The 19,940-nt window shown below is 33.4% G+C and overlaps 1 protein-coding gene across 1 annotated transcript in view; it reads right to left on the bottom strand.

The window, feature by feature from the left end:
* The window catches only part of LOC129234271 (diuretic hormone receptor-like), an 81,062-nt gene that overhangs the window by 20,902 nt on the left and 40,220 nt on the right, over positions 1-19,940 (bottom strand). The window contains exons 3-7 of the mRNA XM_054868266.1: positions 17,715-17,812; positions 15,757-15,857; positions 10,256-10,376; positions 6,104-6,254; positions 3,540-3,621 (exon numbers count right to left, since the gene is read on the bottom strand). Of these exons, the coding sequence (XP_054724241.1) occupies positions 3,540-3,621; positions 6,104-6,254; positions 10,256-10,376; positions 15,757-15,857; positions 17,715-17,812 (553 nt within the window). The remainder of the gene's footprint in view (positions 1-3,539; positions 3,622-6,103; positions 6,255-10,255; positions 10,377-15,756; positions 15,858-17,714; positions 17,813-19,940) is intronic.

Raw genomic sequence — 19,940 nt, 5'->3', positions numbered from 1 at the left:
AATTTATTTATTTTTTGCGTTTTGAAAATAGTTTTGAAAAATAAAATAAAAGTGTTGGTGCTGGGGGGGGGGGGGGGGGCTTTTTCTTGCTTTAAAGAAGATTATTTACCAACTTTTAATAAGTTTACTATTTATTTTGTTTTATTTATTTATTTATTTAATTTTAATTTTCGAAATGTTTTGAAAAAAAATTAAAAGTGGTGGGGGAGGGGGGGGGGGCTTACCAATCTACAAATTCATGTCAGCTCATTTCAAGCATAATCATGATCAATTACTACTTACTAGACCATCCCCAGTAAGAGAACCCCATATTTAACTAGTTAGAATCTGAAAAATGTCATTATTTCATAAGTCAAATTTATTTAAAAAATCATAAAAATATGATCCCATTGAGATCCCAACTTGAAACTTTGCACAAATGAAGATAAAATACACACAAATTTTAAGATTTTTTTTTTTTAAATTCATTATACCTTTTCTGAGAAATTTAAATTTAAAATTTAAATTTCATTTTTTAAAAATTAAAATTGTTTTGAAATTAGTCATGTTGCATATTCCATTAAACAGCAACTAATGTACTTTAAAATGCTTTTTACCAAATCTTTCTATCTATATTTGGTGCTGTTATCGTCCATTTTATGTTCAAACATCCATGAAAAAAAGAGGGTTTTTCAAAAAATCAAAGTGTCATAAATAAAAAAATAATAGAGATAAAAATCTAAAAATTTGGACTTTTGATTACCTCGAAGGGTACAATCGATGAGCCAAATTTCAAAGAAATACAAAAGGGTGAGGGAAAAAATTTCCCAAATTTTGGATCACTTGACATGGAATGACCCTACTATGATTGAGAAAGATCACAAATCTTCCAACTAGAAAGTCATTATATGTAAACATGAGGTGCTTCGCATTAAATATAGTTTGAAAGGAAGAAAATTACTTTCATCTCCTAGTCTTTTTGTAAAGAAGATTAGGTTTAAACTATTGTTCTATTTCATGAAATTTACAGCACGATCTTCTATTTTGCAGGCAAGTAATAATTTGGAATTTTCCAAACTATTGTACTTTGTATGGATAACAATCCCATTGATTCTGCTGGTTTGTTTTGCTTATACGTGGTTGGGAGTTTCTTTTCTTGCACTTCAACACCTTAGAGCTGTTGAATATGCTGGGGAACGCACTTTTTTTGACACCATCTTGCACGTGCCCCTTAAGTTGTGTTATCATCGCTCATCCTATTTCTAATGGCTCTTTACCCCTTTTCGATAGCCTTGACAGACTGTTTGAAAATTTTATTGCTCCTTAATTCCCTTTTAATCAAAAAAAATTCAGTATTACACTGATTTCAGTTTTTTTTGGCGATAGCCCTTGCTTAAAGTCTTTGATCACGAAAAATCAGAATCTTGCTTTTCGCAAAACCGTTCTAAGCTTTTTTAGATCAGATAATCCTAAAGTTAACTTTGCGGACACATTTGAAAGTACTTACTTTTCAAAATCTATTCCACTTACCGATTTTTAGATCTACATTATTTACTGGTTTAGATCTACAATGCTTACTGATTTTGTGATCTGCCCCACTTATTGCTTTAGATTTACAATAGATACTGATTCTTTGACGTACACTATTTACACACGTAAACAAGTGACCAGCTCAGTCTTATTTGGAAAAACTATCCTCCGTATATGTTATTTTGGTGTTCCACAACTTGAACTTTTTAAGTAAATCTGTTTTCAGGGTTTGAACACGTGTGTGTGTAATCTGTTTGCAATAATGATAATTTCTCTTTTAGCTTTCGCATACATTTTTACACACTTTAGCCTATTGTTTAAATGTAAACTAGTATGTTTTATTTTTTAAGCTACTGCATACAATAGTATCGTTTTATTTAAACCTATTTTGCGGTTGCACTTAGGTTGAAGTAAGGCTGTATTCTGCAGATAGTCGGGAGTTTACAGTATTTTGTTTCCTTATTTTGCAAGTCGTATTTAATATTTCTAAACAATTTATATTGTCGTTTGAGGGAAATTTCGTCCCATGTTTACATCATTTTGCAACACCTGTTTTTCAGATAATTTATATTTTCTATATATTTTTGAATTTTATATGCATGTGTGCTTCTCCACACATTAGACTTTTCTGATAACTACTTTCAAATTTGTGTCTTGATATCACGAGAGCACAAGCTACTCGTGTTATTTTGCAACCCAGTGTATTAATGTCGGCAGTTGCCTAAAAGTTGTTTGGTATATGATTACTACTTGCAAAAGTTTTTTTTTTCTTCAGAAAACTGTTTCTCAAGCTTTTGTGAATGACTGTTTTACAATTTTTTTATTTTCCAAAATTCGTGATTAAATTTGTAAAAACGGAATACACCTTTTTTATGCTTGAATGTTAGAGGTGTTTAACTTAAAAAGTACTAAAAAATCAACTGTACCAAATTAGATTTGATATTTCGCTCTGATAGTATTTCCCACGTTTTCGCGTCTGTGTTGTTTCATTTCGTCTTTTTGATTGGTATACACTTTTTCTCATTAGACAGCGGCAACATTAATCCCTGTTTCAAACAACGAGATCGCAAAAATGTAGCAAGCGCGTTTTATTTCAATAAATGTGGTAGTTTAATTGCATTAGTTTCCACTCATGCATTGTGTACCCTTTTTTTGAATCCAAAGTACATATGAAGCAGTGGGAAGCAAAGAGATGTAAGAGTCCTATTTAAAGTTTCGGGTGAATCGCGCTTCAAGTTCAGGTCCTTGGCAGGCTTTCATTAGAAATAAATTCTTGATCGTGATGTACAGCAGCATCTACTAAGGCTACTACAGGGTGTTTTTTTTTGAGGTAGAGAACTTTAGGTTCAAATAAGACACAGTTTAATGTTGTTAATTGCCATGAATGTTGCTTTATTCGAAAGATGCTTCTTCGCCATTTTTATATGATTTCTGGCATATGGCCACCTCGGCTGGCTCGGAAAAAGTTCAATTGAAAAGTCCAATTTTCTCACTTTTTGCAGCAATAGAGACCGTATGTCAGTAATAGGTGGCAAATGTTCACTTCTAAGGTGTCAATTTTCTGTGGCTTATCGGTGCAGACCAGAGACTCCCCATAGCCCCACAAAATGTAGCCCAGCGGTGTTAAATCGCATGATCTTGCATGTCAATTCACGGGTCCATTACGCGAAATTTTTCGTTCACCGTAACGTTTCTTTCAATCAATTGTGACGCGCTGTGTGGCATGTTGCTCCGCCTTGTTGTCTATTCATGATGAAATGGCAAACCAAACTGAACACAAAACAAGTGACAGCTATCAAAATGGCACACATATCAAACAGTGTTGCCAACTTAAAGTTCTATACCTCTAAAAAACACCCTTTAGTACTATCGCTTGCCCCAAGACAGAGGAATGGTCCACCTACCATTTGTACTGGCTATCTCCAAATTTTTAATTTTGTCACTTACATCATTTTGCTTTTTACTGCCCCATATTTATTTGCACTACACACAACAATACAATATTAAAAGCAATTACTAAAGGTACTTACTCGTCAACTAAGGAATCTTTCGAAAGGGGAGCTAAATATCCCTTTACTGATGCCCACGAGACCACAATCAATGCTGGGACACCTTCAATAAAAATATATGCAGTTAAAATATTGAGACTTAGCCCATAAAATACTAAGCATAGAGCAGGTGGCTTCAGTTGATGCCACTGTCATTCATATCCAGAAACGGATCCAGATCTTTTTCACAGAGGGGGCGGTTTATTTTAAAACATAACTCTTGTTACGTACCTGATTTATAAGCTTGGTTTGCTGCAACAGGATTTTAATCTTAAACAGCTAAAACATAGAGATTAGCCAAGGGAGTCCTCCAAGTTATTCCTTTCCATTTCCGTTGAAAGAGGTATTCTAAGATTAAATTTTAGAACATCAATTTTGAAATAATTCCGAGAGAATGTTTCAAAACCCCTTCCTAACATCGCCAAAGGTCGTCTAAAATTGCTTTTTGAAACTTCAATTCAGAAAAAATTTCGGAAGATTCGAACACCATCTTTTCTTAACGTCATCAAAGATCGCCTTCAATTGCATTTTAGGACTTCAATTCGGAAAAATCTGCTGGAAAAATTGCTTCAAGGGAGGGTTGATCGCCCCTGTTGCCCCTCCCTTGTATCCGTCCATGCTGTCATTTTGGCTGAAAAAAATTAAAAAGCTAGGTGGAGTCAACAAAGGGTTGAGTACTGTAAAGTATTTTCTTGAATGCAATGGAGGGTGTTAATGAAGCTGCTCTAGATAAAATTATGTTAATGATTCGTTTAGTAGCTGGACAGCTAAGACGTTGGAATCCTAACTGGAGGGTAATGGGTTCGCTGCCAGTCAGTCAAAGATCTTCCGTGTTCGCAAAGGGTGCCTGAGGCGCAAGTCACGAAGTACTCAAAGTTCCCATTTAAAATCAGTATTTCTGGGAGGTGCTGATTTAGGAGTTGTTCTGCTTTTGGCTATCTGAGCTAGAACGGATTTCCTTTGGTGTTCTGTAAATTGAAGTCGTACCTTTCTGCGTGAGTCGTGTAGCCTTCTCTTCTTGGGCTCTTAAATGGTTTAAGCAACAACTCTTTTGAAAAAAAGTCAGCACTATTAATTGTTCTAACCAGGGACCCAAACGAACACTATTATAATGAAAACAGTTGAAAATAAGTAGCAATCAAAAAAGCAAATTGAGACATTTTGCCACAAAAAATATTTGCCCTTATGCCCCCGTTACCCCGTTACCAAGATATAAGATCCTAAAGCATGCCAAATTTTTTAAAAAAAGTGCCTGAGTTAAAGATTTGGCGAGAATTTAATGAAACTAGTTTCTCGCTGGCGATTTCACCTTCTGCAAGCGGTAAGACATCCATCTGCAAAGTGTGTGGAGGATGTCTCCCGTTACTCATCAAAACTCGCTAAGTTTGTCTTTTTTTCTTCAAATTTCGCCTGATTATAAGACCTTATATTTCGATCGCAGAGACAGGAGGTCAAATAGTTTACGACTGCCACTAATTCGAATCTTTTTCACTACTTCATTATCGTATGGTCTTCTGGTTCTATTATAGTTTAGCATTAGAAGAGATACATTGAATAAAATAGCGTTTAATCAAACGGTAAGAAAATAACCTGCTTTGATGCATAAAATAATTCAAATTTTATACTTTTGTAAACTAGAACTATCTGACGTCGTGAAGTTAAAATTCTCACTCTTATCTTCTAATACCATTGTTTTCATGTTTCTCAACAACAAGCCAAAACATTGCCAAATGAGTTTCAAACTTTGATTTGAAAAAAATTGTTTTCCAGAAGAATTTTACTTGGAAATCTTACATCTTATGCTGGTCACAGATTGAACCAGACTTCTGAGTTGCCATATAGTGATATGTGATTTAAAAATTTAACCTTATCAGCACTTAAGGGGTCTGGGACACAAAAATCGCCAATTTTTGTAATTTTTTTAATCATTAAAAAAAATGCTTTTTTTTTCTGCTTAAAATGCCGTTTGAATCTTGTTTCTATCTTAATTAAAACGAAAGATATATTTTTTTGTTTCTTGCTTTTAATTGATATTATTCTTAACTTTAAAACTTTAAAAACGCGTTTTTCCTATGTTATTCAAACAGTTTACTCGTGTTTTTATTCGGTAAATTAAAAAAAAAATGTTTATTTAAAAAAATGTGATTTTTATTGAAAAAAAATGTATCTTAGAATTTTTCAAAATTTTCATTCAAATATTTTTTATTTTTCATTGAATTAATATTTTTTCAATTGCTGAATAAAAATTAAAGCTTAGGTATTTGTGTTTAGACTTATGAAAAAAAGTTGAGTTTTAGCAACTTAAAGCGACCCCGTTTTTTAAAAATTAATTAACTATAAATATATTTTTTTAATATTTATGTTATGATTTTGCTGATGAAAAAAGATAGTGAAGCAGAGTATAAAATTTCGAAACTCTAAAACTGTTTAATAATTTGTTTTTCAAATTGTGTCCCGAACCCCTTTAAAGGCAAATGTTTTACTCTACCTTTAATGGAGATTAAATTTTAGGTAATAAGAGTCACTTTTGATTCTACCCTACTTACCCCATCCAATGAGAGCGTATACATGTATTCTAACGACTTCTATGGAAAATGTCTTCACTGCTAATATGTATAAGTAAAGACCTTCGACAAACATCCAAAAGAAATTGGTGACCATCAAATATGTTAACAAAATGACTAGAATACACGTCACCTAAGATGAAAAGGAAACATTTAGCACAATTTCTTTAAAAATTATTTTTACAGAAACCTTATATGGTACTTATAAAGGAAAACATTTAACGCTCCTAAAAATATTTTTTTTAAGCTCTTGAAAACCAATAGCTATAATTATAGCCGTGGCTATAGAGCGGTAGTATTGGGGAAATTTCGTTTTAAGCAGTTCTCTTTTTTTTTATAGAGCTTTGACAACTGTTAAGGAGTAGAAAAAGTATCAAAGGAGGAAATTGTTTAAAGATTCAAGGGCATGAAACTTCTAACATTTTGAAAAGTTTTACCGAAAGGTTATGGGTCATTTTGCAACAGCGGAACCAAAACCAGCATCCGAGCAATCGGCTGGATTCTCTTTATGAAATCTTGAGCGAAGAACTCAAAGTGGATACAATTTAGGAGAAAGGGGGAACTAGTGAATAAAGTGATTCCCAATCTGTGGGGCGCCCCCTAAGGGGTGCGAGCACACTCGAGTGGCGGGGGACGCGAAAATATCCAAGAGAAAATATTATTTAAAAGAATTGATTAACTGACTGAAAGGAAAAGCAGACATACAAATAGAAAAGAAAATGCATTTCAACATATTTAATAATTATCTTATTAAACACTTCTGAATCAAATTTTACTTAATAAAAAATACCAAATTAAAAAGAAATTTCGTAATTATTTGTCACTTCCTTGGGCTTGTATTGAAGAACATTTTTTTCGAAGTAAGGCTTAATATTAGAAATAGCTACTCTCGGTTCTGTTTCTATATTTAACTGACTAGTGAGATTTTTATTTAAAGAAGCCAAATCAGAAAATCCAGAGTCACAAAGGTAGGATGTTGAAAAGGGTAATAGACTGCGAAATGGCCTTGTTTTCGGTTTAGAAAAAGAAGCCTCTGCCCCTGACTAAAATTAAAATAGTGATTTATTATTAAACTGCCTTTTGGTTTCGCCTTTTGTCGTAAAGTCTATGAATTTTTTTCCTCATCAATGGAGAGTGCTTCGAAAATCTTATGAAATGGATCTGGTAACCCACTCGTAATTTGCTATCAGTTTGTCGTCAGCAAAGAAAATACTTTTTAAAATGCTTTGGCAGTATGGCTAAACGATTTTCAATGGTTACAAAAACAATTTTTACACGTTTTTCTTGAACTTTATAAATTTTACTACTGTTAGAGGTTGATAATCAACCTCATCTTGGTCCTAGATAGCTTCCAATTTATTTGCATTCATTTCTTTAATTTCTTATGTTCTAATAAGAATGCTCAAAACTGAGTTATGCATAGTAATGTTAAATTTGTTTACGAAACTTTTTTTCTTTAATAACCTGCTTTAGCGATATCAACTGGCTTCAATTTCAAATTTTGACTGTGACCTCGCATTGACGGGGAGGGGGAGGGGCATGAGCTCTCGCCAGTGTTCAAGGGGGGGGGGGCAGAGCCTAAAAGTGTGAGAACCCCTGTTTCAATTGGATCGTTTCAAGCGAAACACCTTGAAAAATTCTCAAGTGATGGCAGTAAATTGGCCAAACTTTTAGAGCAATGAGTAGCAGGTGTTGCATATATAGTTTTATGATTGTCTTCTTCACGTGAGAACAAATTTTTAGCTAACTAATAAGCAAATTTGATAATTGCACATCATTATAAGAGCATTTAAGTAAGTTTCACTTTTCTAAAATTAAATTAAGAATTTTTACTTTTTGCAAGTTAGTTCTAAAGTGGTTCTAAAATGAGGCATTTGTAAACATAGTATCTAGGGGCACATGTAAGCAGTTAGCAGTATAGAGCGGCAAAAATTTGTGTCTCGTTACACTTTTAACAAATTAAGTCAAGACCTTACATTAAGAAAGTTATGGTAGACAGTTATAGAAATGTATATCAGATATAAAAACGTTACGCAGAATAATGTAACATAAGAGGTTTTCAGAAGAAATAAAATTCTTGTAACATTTTTCTTTAACGAGCTGATGTGTGCATCACATGACTTCCTTTTACTCCAATTTTAATGTCATTTTCCCATTATTGGCAATTTTTGTGATTCAATAGTTTACTCTCTAAATATCACCATCAGTGGCCAAATTAAAATCAGATTTAAAAAAAAAATCACCAAATTTGTTGCCAACTTGGCGACAAAACTTGGCGACCAAAAGACTGGCAATATATCGCCAAGTGTCCGCCAAATTATAACACCACTTAAGTATACATCGAAATTAACAATGATTTCTTTCCAAAAAGGGGCAGAAGACCCCTTTAGAAACAGCCGAATGCAACCAAAAAGGGAGGTGCACAGCTAGACCCCACTAGCAGTCTAAGTATCAAATTTCAATTTTCTAGGACATACCGTTCTTGAGTTATGCGACATACATACGCACATACGCACATCCGAACATACGCACATACATACGTACATACGGACGTCACGAAAAAAGTCGTTGTAATTAAGTCGGGGAATGTCAAAATGGATATTTCGAGTGTTTATACGTTCTTAGGCACTGCGTGTGGTCGGGTTGAAAAAAAAATAACTCAACATTAATTCGGGGGTGAGCAAAATGGAAATTAAGGTCGAATTTTGAGTGAAATTTTTTTTTCGCGTATACAATACTTCCTTTTTTGGAAAAGGAAGTAAAAATAGAAATGCTTCTTTTACATTATAAACCAAACTTTTGCTTTTTAATTTCTCAAAACTGCAACAAAAGGCAAAATTAATTAAAACAGTTTCAGTCTCTAAATATAAAAACCCTCAGTGGCAATGTTTGTGGCTATGCAGCATATTTTTTAAATATGCGCACAAAGAAAGTCAATTTAATGAATTTGCTATCGAGGTTAACACCGAAGAAAGACTCAATGAAGAGTGGGAGAAGAATAAAAAACTTTTAATGTGACACGTCTTCCGAAACAGGCGCTTTTTTAAAACAAGAAATGTTGGAGTAGGTATCAAAATAGGATTTTTTTCGTGTTCCTGTGGGATGAGAGTTTTTAATTAGCATGATGTGGCCACAATTTTTGAAGATGCTGAGTGATCAAAAATTATCTCAAATGGTTGCGAATAATACACTTAGTATCCTCAACTTAATTAATATTAATATTTCTATTAAACAACTTGTAGATTAGCTTTGAATATTTTTTTTGTTATCTTCAAATAGTAGCTGAAAGATATTGAAAATGCCTTTTCAAGAGTATTTGTTTGCTATTTGTGCTTTGAAGGTCTGGTTTCGTTTTTTTTTTTCTTTTTTCTTTTTTGAGCAATCACGATTGCGTATTGCTTTCATTTGACTGTTTTTGGCGTCCTTTGATTTCATTTTCCCACCGCCACCCTCCGCACCATCACCGTCGACCGGGTCCTAACGATGCTGCTCCTACAGCGAAAGCCGTCTCCAGGTTGCGTCTGTGTTCTACACACACGCGCATACATAAAGGCACCTACACATACACACATGCATACATAAAGGCACCTACACATACACACACACAAAAACATACACACAACTACCCACACATTCATGCCTACACAGACACAAACACGTATGCCTACACACACATACACATACCCCTACACACATACAGACACGTACACATACACACAACTACCCACACATTCATGCCTGCACACTGACACAAACACTTATGCCTACACATACCCCTCACACACACATTCATACACACAACTATCCACACACTTATGATAGCACACTGACACAAACACACATGCCTACACACACATACACATACCCCTACACACAAACACACATACCCCCCACACACAAACACACACGTCTACATACACACTCGTGATTGCGAAAAACGTAATTTGAATTCAAGATGTCAAAATTCAATTTTTTTTGTTGATGATACCTTTTCAGCGCTAGAAGCGATAACATCGCATAAATACGGATACTTAAAACACATACAGTTTAATGTTGATTACAAAAATGTATAAAGGAGGATTCCGAACTACTTTGACATCAGTAACACAATTTGAAAAGAGCTTTTAAAAATACCTTTGATCCTTCTACAGACGGTAAAGACTGCAAGGTGGCGGTAATAATCCATGTGAGATCCAAAAAGAAATACGTAGCCAGTAGATTGGTGTGGATATTATTCCTCAGGCACCGCAGATTCCTTGGTGAAAAATGCAATTGAATTACTAAAAATATCGTCCCTTCTCCCAACAAAAACCCGAATTCAAATAGAATTTTTTTTCTTTTCATGAAAAAAAAAATCAAAAGATAGGCATTTAAATGAACGTGTGGTCTTTTGTATGCTTTTGAGTGCACATATCATTTCATGTATTCATAATTCAAATAAATCTTAAATGGAATGATTCAAAAGTTTATAATGATGACGGTTTATATGGAGTCAAAAAATCAGAAAATTAGAAAAAAAAAATCAAGCAAAAATATCAATACTTTGTTTCGTCACTATTTACTAGAATCATAGCTCCTATCTTTTCATGTATGCGCGTATGTATTCCACCAGCTGTTTACATTCATCGCTGATAATCCATTCAGCTGTGCCATTTCACGTATTCTTCAATTCAACTATGATTTCTATGAAATACACCGCCAGCTCAGTCAATTCCAGCCGAGGACTGCAGTTTCGTGCTTATTAGCACTCATCAGCCTGGCTTAGGAAGCGACCGAGCTGGAGATGGAAAACCTCTTAAGGAAGCCAAGAGTGCCAAACAAACTGGTAGCTAATACAGAACTAGCACTGACCAGACGAGTGACCGAAGCAATGGTTCGGTACAACTCGAATATTGAAGGCAAGGCATGGTGATTTCAGTAAATTACCGCCGAAAGCCAGGGCTAAGGCAGAAATACATGAAATACACCCCCAGCTCAGTCGATTCCAGCCGAGGACTGCAGTTTCGTGCTTATTGGCTTCCTTAAGAGGTTTTCCACCTCAAGCTCAGTCGCTTCCTATGCCGGGCTGATGAGTGCCAATAAGCACGAAACTGCAGTCCTCGGCTGGAATTGACTGAGCTGGCAGCGTATTTCATGTATTTCTGCCTTAGTCCTGGCTTGAGCGGTAATTTACTAAAATATGATTTCTATTTTGTTGATAGGAACTGGGTCCCGAACCTTTTTGTTCGGATGAAGCCACAAATTTTCAATCGGATTGACATCGGAAAAGTTACTTAACCAAAAAAACTCATTTTTCTCTTCGTCATGTAAGAGTCTTTTCGAAGTGTGACACAAAGCCTTATCTTGCTGAAAGATAAATGTGTCACTCCATAAATCTTCCAAGGAGGATGCAGTGCAGTATTCCAGTGTTACTATTAAGATGTATCGGAGTTCTGTTTGATGTTGCGAATTTTACCCATTAATTTCAGATCAGCTGTCCTGTTCTAGCAGCACTCATATACATTCCCATACAAATAGTCCAGTCAATGAGTGCTCAAAACAGGGGTGTAGCGTGCATGGAATATGCGATAATTTTTGACTTCAGAACATTGTTAGGGGTAGTGAGTAAGTAAACATAGTAAAAAACCCCGACCCTGGGGTGAGTTAAAGGTGGGAGGAGGGGGGAGAAAGTTTTAGGTTTTTCGAGAAAATGTCGGAAACGGTGGAAAAAATGCGTTTAAAATAAAAGTTTAAGCTAAATAAATTTACTATCAAACTGTTTCTACACATATGTGTCAAATTTCCAATAATTTTCCAGGTATACATTATGAAAAATCGATGATTTTCGGAAAAAATCTCTCTTTTTGTGGAACATTTGCTCTTAGTTCCTCGCAGAATCAGTATTTATGAAAATTGTCGACGACAAAGGTGTAGAGCATTAAATTTCCTTCAATTTGATATGCTATTTTGTTATATTTTATGCAACCAATCAAAAATTACAGAATTTCAAACACGCACTATAATGGCAAAAAAATGGAACACTTGCCATTCACAAATTTCAAACTGACTCCAAAGGATCGCGTAATGTGTTCATCGACTGGACTAAAAAACGGATGTCGAAAATTTGACAGAGCGTCTTACATAGGATTTCTCTGTCACTTTTTAAACGCCAAACCCAAACATCTCCTACAACACTAGATATTCAAAACCAAGATTTGAACACTGAATAAAACTTTCCTAGTCTTGCTTCCCCCATATGAGCTTTTCACTGCATCATCGAGAGAGAGTTGCACGTATCTGTTTCATGTTCATTTTCAGTTTTGCTTTGCACATTCGCGATTGAAACTCCTATTTATGCAATCGTCTAAATGTTGGAAAGGATCCAGAGTTGACTTCACCACGACAACTCTGGATCCATCACTTATTGAAATAAAAAGCAATTTCGAAGCGATTAGTTTAATACATTCCCTAGATTTTGCGTTCACCTCCGCCAGTTGTTACATGCTGTAAATTATAAAATATTCATTTGATCTGAGATAAATTGTTGCTGTTTTTTTTGGCTTTATACAATGATACAATGTATGATTTCTTTATTGCAAAAGATATCATTTGGACTGCCCATTTTCTGCTAAAAACTAATGTAAGATTTTCCGAGAGCCAAGTTCAATACTTGTTGCAACTTATTGGCTATTGGGTGAGCAAATATTTTCCACGTCTTTAAAATTTAAAATTCAATGAGTTTATTATTCTAATCTTGACCTGTTAGAAAAAAAAATTGCATATTTAAAAAATATGTTAGCAAAACTTGAATTGCTAAAATTCTGTCTACAAAAGTACTGAAAATTGTTTTGACACTTCCTAACTAACATGCGTCTCTTTTAATATTTTCTTGTGTCCATTTTACGCCACGTTATTATAGGTTTTTCTTTTTCGGAACTCCTGACATTCTATTGTTTTGAATTTGGGTTGCATTTATTATTTGCTGAATTTAAACTATTTATACATTGCATTCTGCAACATACATCTCTTGAATCATACTAGTTGAACCAAAATACAGCAAGGCATTAAAAATAATTTTTTGTGGCTGATTAACGGGCATTCGCTTTGGATTAGCATTGCAAAAGAATTATACACAACAGAACTACATAAAAGAAAAATCTTGTAATTTAACAAAAATAGATTGCATGCTGGAACAGACTAAAAATTTACTCCAAGTTATAAATGAGTGACTTAAATATTCAAGTGAATATAATTTTAAGCATTGCTATTTTTATACCTACTTTTGAAGAGCGTTTAACCTTGATCTGTATTCCAAACAAGAAGTTCCGTCTATAACTAAACGAGCCTACTTTCCCGTATACACATATCTACTTTCTAGTATTGGATCAGTATTTTCAAAAATAGCTAAAGTCGCAAATTGTTTCACACATAATTTTTAAATATTTTAAGATGATTTCTAGGAACAGAATATGCCTCACTTATCTAAAAAATTAGATTTATAATAAATAAATATATAAATAAACTTACAAATAAAATAGCAGCACCTTTTAAAAAAGCAGCTAATACACTTTTTTCCATTAAAAAAAATCTTTTGCCGCTTTCAAAAAGAAAAAAAAAAGCTTATTAAAATAAATACACCATATAAAAAATCGTTTGTTTTCCCCTGTTGCCAAAAAAATAATTTTTTAAATGATTTAATGTACTTTCCAAAATAAAAAAAAACAATAAAATGTCAGCTTAAAGAAATAATTTACATTGTCAGAAAAAAAAAATCGTCTGTGCATGTCTTTATGTAGAAACATAAAAGGCATCGAGTTTATCCGCCGAAAACTTAGTGCATAACAGACAGACTGATACACCAACAGATAGACCGACAGACATTTTCCCCATCTCCATACCCTACTTTTTAATTTTTCGATATTTATTTAATTATTTATTATTATTTTTTTTGACTTTTTTTTTGTTTTTCGCGATATTTTCAAGATGCATTAAGTCTTCTTTCATGCTTTTTTCTCCTTTCTCTGACTTTTACTGGGAAAGTAGGCTAAAAAGTGCGAGCAAAAATAAGACCAATTGCCAAAAAAAAAAAAAATCAGAAAACGACATGAAGAGCTAAGCAAACGGAAAGACTCTAAAAATATAAACTTAATACCTTTTCCCTTTCTAAACAAAGATAACAGTTTTGAGAGCCCACGTGATTTAAATTTATAATGCGACTTCTTGTCACTTAGTTCACCTCAAAGTGGTACTTGTGAAGTGGCATTACGAAGTGTCTTGATGGACTGTTACTACCTTGTGAATTATACATGCAGTCGAAGAACTCTCAGCAACACTGGCAGGTTTATTAACAAAAAATGTCACAAAATGCTTTAGGAGTTCTTAAGAAGTGGTAAAATATTTCTCCTTTTCATGAAAGAAAATAAGAAAAGTAGCCGCTTAATTCCCAAATATGCTGGGAGTGGGGTAAGGAAGAGCTTCATTTATGCCAAAATAAGATATGAAAAATATTTATAGCTTGTCCAGCAGTGTTACGTGTAAGGCTTGGAACATTTTCTGCAGCAACTGGACAAGGTAGAATTAATCTTCCCCATCCTGTTTCGTCATAAACGCAGCGCTGTCCCATTCCTGCCGACTCTCTCTAACGAAAGTTGTGTACAGAAAATCACTTCAGATCTATCGACATCTTGCATATTTCTGCGTAGTTAATATTTAGCAAACATCGTGTATGCTAAAAGAAGCAAAAGAAAATAAAGCAGCGTAAATAGGCAGAAATGTGTAGGAAACTGCATACACGCGTTTCGGGGTTACAAGGATTCAATGCGAAAGAAGTGAACTTATAGATCAAAAGACATCCGACAGAAGCAACGAGGAAGATCAATCTATAATTCAATATGCAAATTGCGGATTTAATCAAACAGCCATTTGAAAATTCTTCAAAAACGTAGGTGCAAGAAATTTATTCGTAACTTTGCTTCCTTACATTGTTTGTTTACTTTTACTGTTTAACCCCTTCAGTCGGAATTATGAAATATTGGACCAAAGTAGTTGATATTTGGTACACAGTGTACTATGGTAAAGGGTATCTTATAGAAAAATTTTTGAGTTTGTAAGAGGAAAAATTAAAAGAGTTATGGCACGTCCAATATTCCAAACTTATATTTTTGAAATCAATATTTCATATACAAAAACGATAAAATACCAAACAAACTTCATTGTAAAATGTTCTTCAAACAATTATAAAACATAATATAAGCGTTTGAAACGATTAATTAAAGGTTATATATCTTTAAAAAAATCAGGAAAAAAACCTCGTTTTTCAGATGATCCATGGTTGGTAAAATGAGCCACTCTCTATCTCTCAATCTTTATATGTCAGTGTTGTCAATCTCAAAACGAAAAATTATTTCACAGATTATAATAAGTAGAATGTAAAGAGTCAACTACAAAAAAATAAACTAATTAAATCAATTATTAAATGATTAGCAGCTGTTTAAAGTGTGTGTCCGGTATACCGGACGCCAGGTATGAAGGGGATATTTCTTCACTTCTATGCTATTGATTGTACTTCATTCATATAAAATATAATTTAAACCAAAACAAAAGTATACGCAAAATAATTTTAAATTTATTAAAGAAAATCAAAAGTAAATACTTACTTAAAATGAATGAAGATGGAAAGAGCTGCCATGAGGGCCAAAAGAGACATGCCGTATCCAACGTAATAAATTGTGCCTGCTTCTTTGATATCCCATAAAACCTAAGACAATCACAAAAAAATGGGTTTAGTTGCGGGCAAAGCTATTAACGTTAGACCAATGAGTATCGTATTCATTGTTCTATTCGTTGTTCTCCCATTCCACATTATTCTGAGCTTAGATTGCTAGTGATAGTTGCAGTCAGTCAGATAATATGTATACGTGCTTTTACGGAGCATCAGAAAGTTAGAATAGTTAAGCTTTGCCTGGATTGTAATTATTTAGAATAAGAAAATATGTCTGAAAAAAATGTCTAACAATCATGTTTACTGTAGATTCTCGGTGGCGCAAAATATCAGTAGGGCCATTCCACCGTCACGTGCGGGACAAAAATACGCTTTAATTTCATTAACATTTAGTCATATGTCTTAATATTTTAATGAAACAGGGGTAAGCAATTTTTTTAATCTTTACATTTAATACAAAGATGCTTCTGATACAATTATATTTTTATTAAACAACTTTGTTATTCAAAATAAAATTTATTTACATGCGTCACGTGTTTGACATCCAAAGTCAACCACTGGTAACTTGCTTGTGAATAAGTTAATATTTTTGCTCTATTAGTGCAGCAATGACGAAACAAATTGTAGATTTTGAAAGCTATGGTTCCAACGTAAAGGAAACATATCTCATTAGTTTAGAAATAATTATTTAAACCATTGAAAAGAAAAATATGTATATGCCCATTCCACTGAAAATGATCACTTTGTCCCGCACGTGACGGTTCCTATACTTCCTAAAAAATAAATAATTTTTGAAGAAAGGTTTTGCTTAAGAAGCCACACATGCGTTTGTGATTTCTTACGCTACAAAATTTCGTTCACCCTCCTTTTAAATTATTATTTTTTATAAAATATATGAAGCGTCACAGGCGTGACAAAATTACCGTTTTCCGTGGAATGGTCCAGTAGCAGAATATCTGACATTGCTATTTTTTAACGAATCATGCTAAATTTTAATTCAAATTGTTCATATATATTGAACTCACTTAATATATACAGGATGAATCTAAACTCTTGGGAAACACTTTAAAAGTTTTTAGAGGGGACAGTAAGAAGCAAAAAGCGTGGAGGAACATATGGTCACAAACGCAATAGTGACGCGCTACATGCACATAAGGGCACAAACTGATGAGTATAAAACATGTTACAAATTTATTACACAAAGATGATTTTTACCAACATTTTAGTTTTATGGAAGGTTTAGAACAATTGTTAAAAGTTACAGCCTGTAGTAGCTCTATTACATGCATCACAACAAAAGCGCATCGATCGATAAAAGTTTCAAATGGCTCGTATTGCGACAGTCTTCGCAATTGAATGCAGTTATAAACTGCAAAGTTTTTGTTTTCTTAAAATCTTCCTTTTAAAAGAGAAATTAGATAGATTTTTCTAAATTCATTGCAATACGATGTCTCCGACAAATGATCAAAAATCGAATTTTTGAAAAAAATCTCCAAAACGTAATTTTTATTCAAAAAATCTAAAAAAAATAATTTGGTCTTGTTTCTTAGATATATATTCGTAAAAAAAATAATAATGGACAAAATCGGAGACATGATGGCAATGGCATTAGGCGATAAATGACCCAATAGTAAGTTTAAGTGATTTACTCTGAAATGTTACAGTGAGAGCAAATGTGAATTGTTTAAATTTTGCTGGCTAAACTAATAATACCAACTTAAAGAAAAAAAAATGATTTGTCTCTATTGATTACATTGTTTCTATGCCACTACGCACCAGTTATGTTAGCTAAATTTGGGCGAGAAAGAGCATCAAGTTTAGATTTAAATTTAATAGTTATTACATTTTTTCGAAAAAATGCTCGAGACAATTCGAGGAAAATGTTTTACTTACTTTAATGTGTGATTCTTCATGCAAGAGCGGTTTACATCTGGAGTAGTCGGATCTCTTGGCCCATGTGCCATTTTCGCTGCATGTGCGCGTGGCATTTTCTGAAACAAGAAAAATTCCGGAAGGTTGATCCTATCCTTAAGAAACACACGTATGTTAGGATTAATAGAGGCTCACTTCGGGAATTGATCTTCGATTATTTAAGATTTTCAAATTGAATAAATGTTTAACTCATACTGAATTTTTTAAGGAAGTTTGGGTTTTTTCGGTAACGTTTATCGAACACATAAATTAATTATGCATTTAATGTAATAAAACAAGAAACAAAAATAAATAAATAAATAAATAAGTTTAAAAAAAAAACAAACAACAATTAAATAAGTCTAGTATTGCTCAACATTGTTGGGATTCGAATCACTCTTTTGATTTTAACTCTTATTAGATTATCCAAAAATGTCCCAATTCATCAGATCTTGACTTTTGGGAATCTTTTCATATTTTGATGAACAGTTCTAACTTAGTTAATGATCTACTGCAGTTCCATATTTTTCCAACATTTGGCACTCATATCTTTAATAATGTCCTTTCCTCATCCCCCTTTTTCCCATTCATTTGTATCTATCTTCCTTTGTTTATTTTTACCTTTTTTGTCTTGGTTGACATCCCCACCCCCTTTTTCTTCTATTTAACTTTATTTTTCTTTTTTTCGAATATTTTTGTTTTTGTTTATTTTATTTCGTGGTGTTTTTTCTTCAATTCAGCATTTTCTTTCTTGTGGTTCACGGTTACCGACATTTTCTTTTTGTTTAAGCTTCGGCTTAATCTTTGTCCAATTAAATTCTTTCTTTCTGGCTTTACCGTACCTAAGCGGAAGCTCCCGGCCTTTGCTTGCATTCCTATTGGTCCCTGATCGGTTTATAATTTTCTCATTGGTGTTTCGCTAATCCGCTATTATTATCTTTTAAAGCTGTATGCTTATCTGCTCTTGGCTTTTGTAGGATGTCTTTTCATCCATAAGCTCATTACTTTTTGCATTGAAAAAGGCGTTCCCTGTAACGCCGAAACACGTGTTTGCTGTAATTGGCAAATTTGTGCTTTTTTTTAACGTTGTTTTTTCTTACTTTACTGTTCAGCACAAATGTATTTATTTATCTCATCCGTATTACTGCAATTTTAGTTTTAATTTCGATGACGTCATCGATTCTTTGATACTGACCAGAGACAAACACGAATAGCTCAATAATGAAAAGAGTTAAAACGGGTTTAAATTAAAAGAGCATATTGAGGCATTTTTGACACTAAAATTATTTGCCCTCGTGCCCCTGTTATCGAGATTTGAGGTCTCAAAGTCGGCCGAGAACTATTATGTTTTATGATATGCAGTAATATCAACTTTCAATAAAAATGCTTTATACAGTAAACTCCAGATTATCCGCGAGCAGATTATCCTCTAGTCAATTAACAATCAGGAACATTTATTCTATTGCAGAAAAAAACAAATAACCAATGGCTGTTTTTTTCCTCGAAAAATTGCAAGTTTTCTTTTTATTTCTTCATTCATTTTTTGTGCTTTCTTCATCTTGCATACACGTATTCTTTTTTTTCTTTTTAATGTTAAATTCTGTTCTGCAAACGTACAAAACATTTTATGCCCAATCCATGTACTAAATTTTCGTTGTACCAAACCGTTGTTATTTATCGTGTTGATCCCGTATAATGGATTATCCCGCTTATTAGAATAATCTTTCGTGGTGAATTAGCTGTTTTTTATTTAGCATTAAGCGGGCTCGACTGTATAATCTAGTTTCTGCTACCTGCTACAACGGGAGGTTTTCTTTTACGGAACTTGCAAACTAAACCGATGCATCTTTTAATCCAGAAAAATAATTTTGAACTGAAAAGATCGTATACTTCTCTTTCGTAAAGATAAAAGTCATAAAGATAAAAGTATATTTCCAATCAAACATAGTTTTCTTCAAAATGGAAACCATAATATATTTTCGAGCAGATTTAATTATAGTTGTTAACTGAAATCACGAAATTATGAAAGACTTAGTTTATTGACATATTTCTTAGAAGCAAATGGCTCGCGGTTAAGAGATACTAAATTCTACGGAACCTGCCATTCATAACAATCCATGATTTTGCTACTTTTCATACACTGTTTAGAAGTTTTTTGACAGAACGAGGGAAAAAAAAAAACTCGAAAGAGTTCTTTAGAGAATGTGA

This window comes from Uloborus diversus, chromosome 1, assembly GCF_026930045.1.
Source record: "Uloborus diversus isolate 005 chromosome 1, Udiv.v.3.1, whole genome shotgun sequence".
NCBI classification, from domain to species: Eukaryota; Metazoa; Arthropoda; class Arachnida; order Araneae; family Uloboridae; genus Uloborus; species Uloborus diversus.
This window is presented reverse-complemented; position numbering and strand designations above follow the sequence as displayed.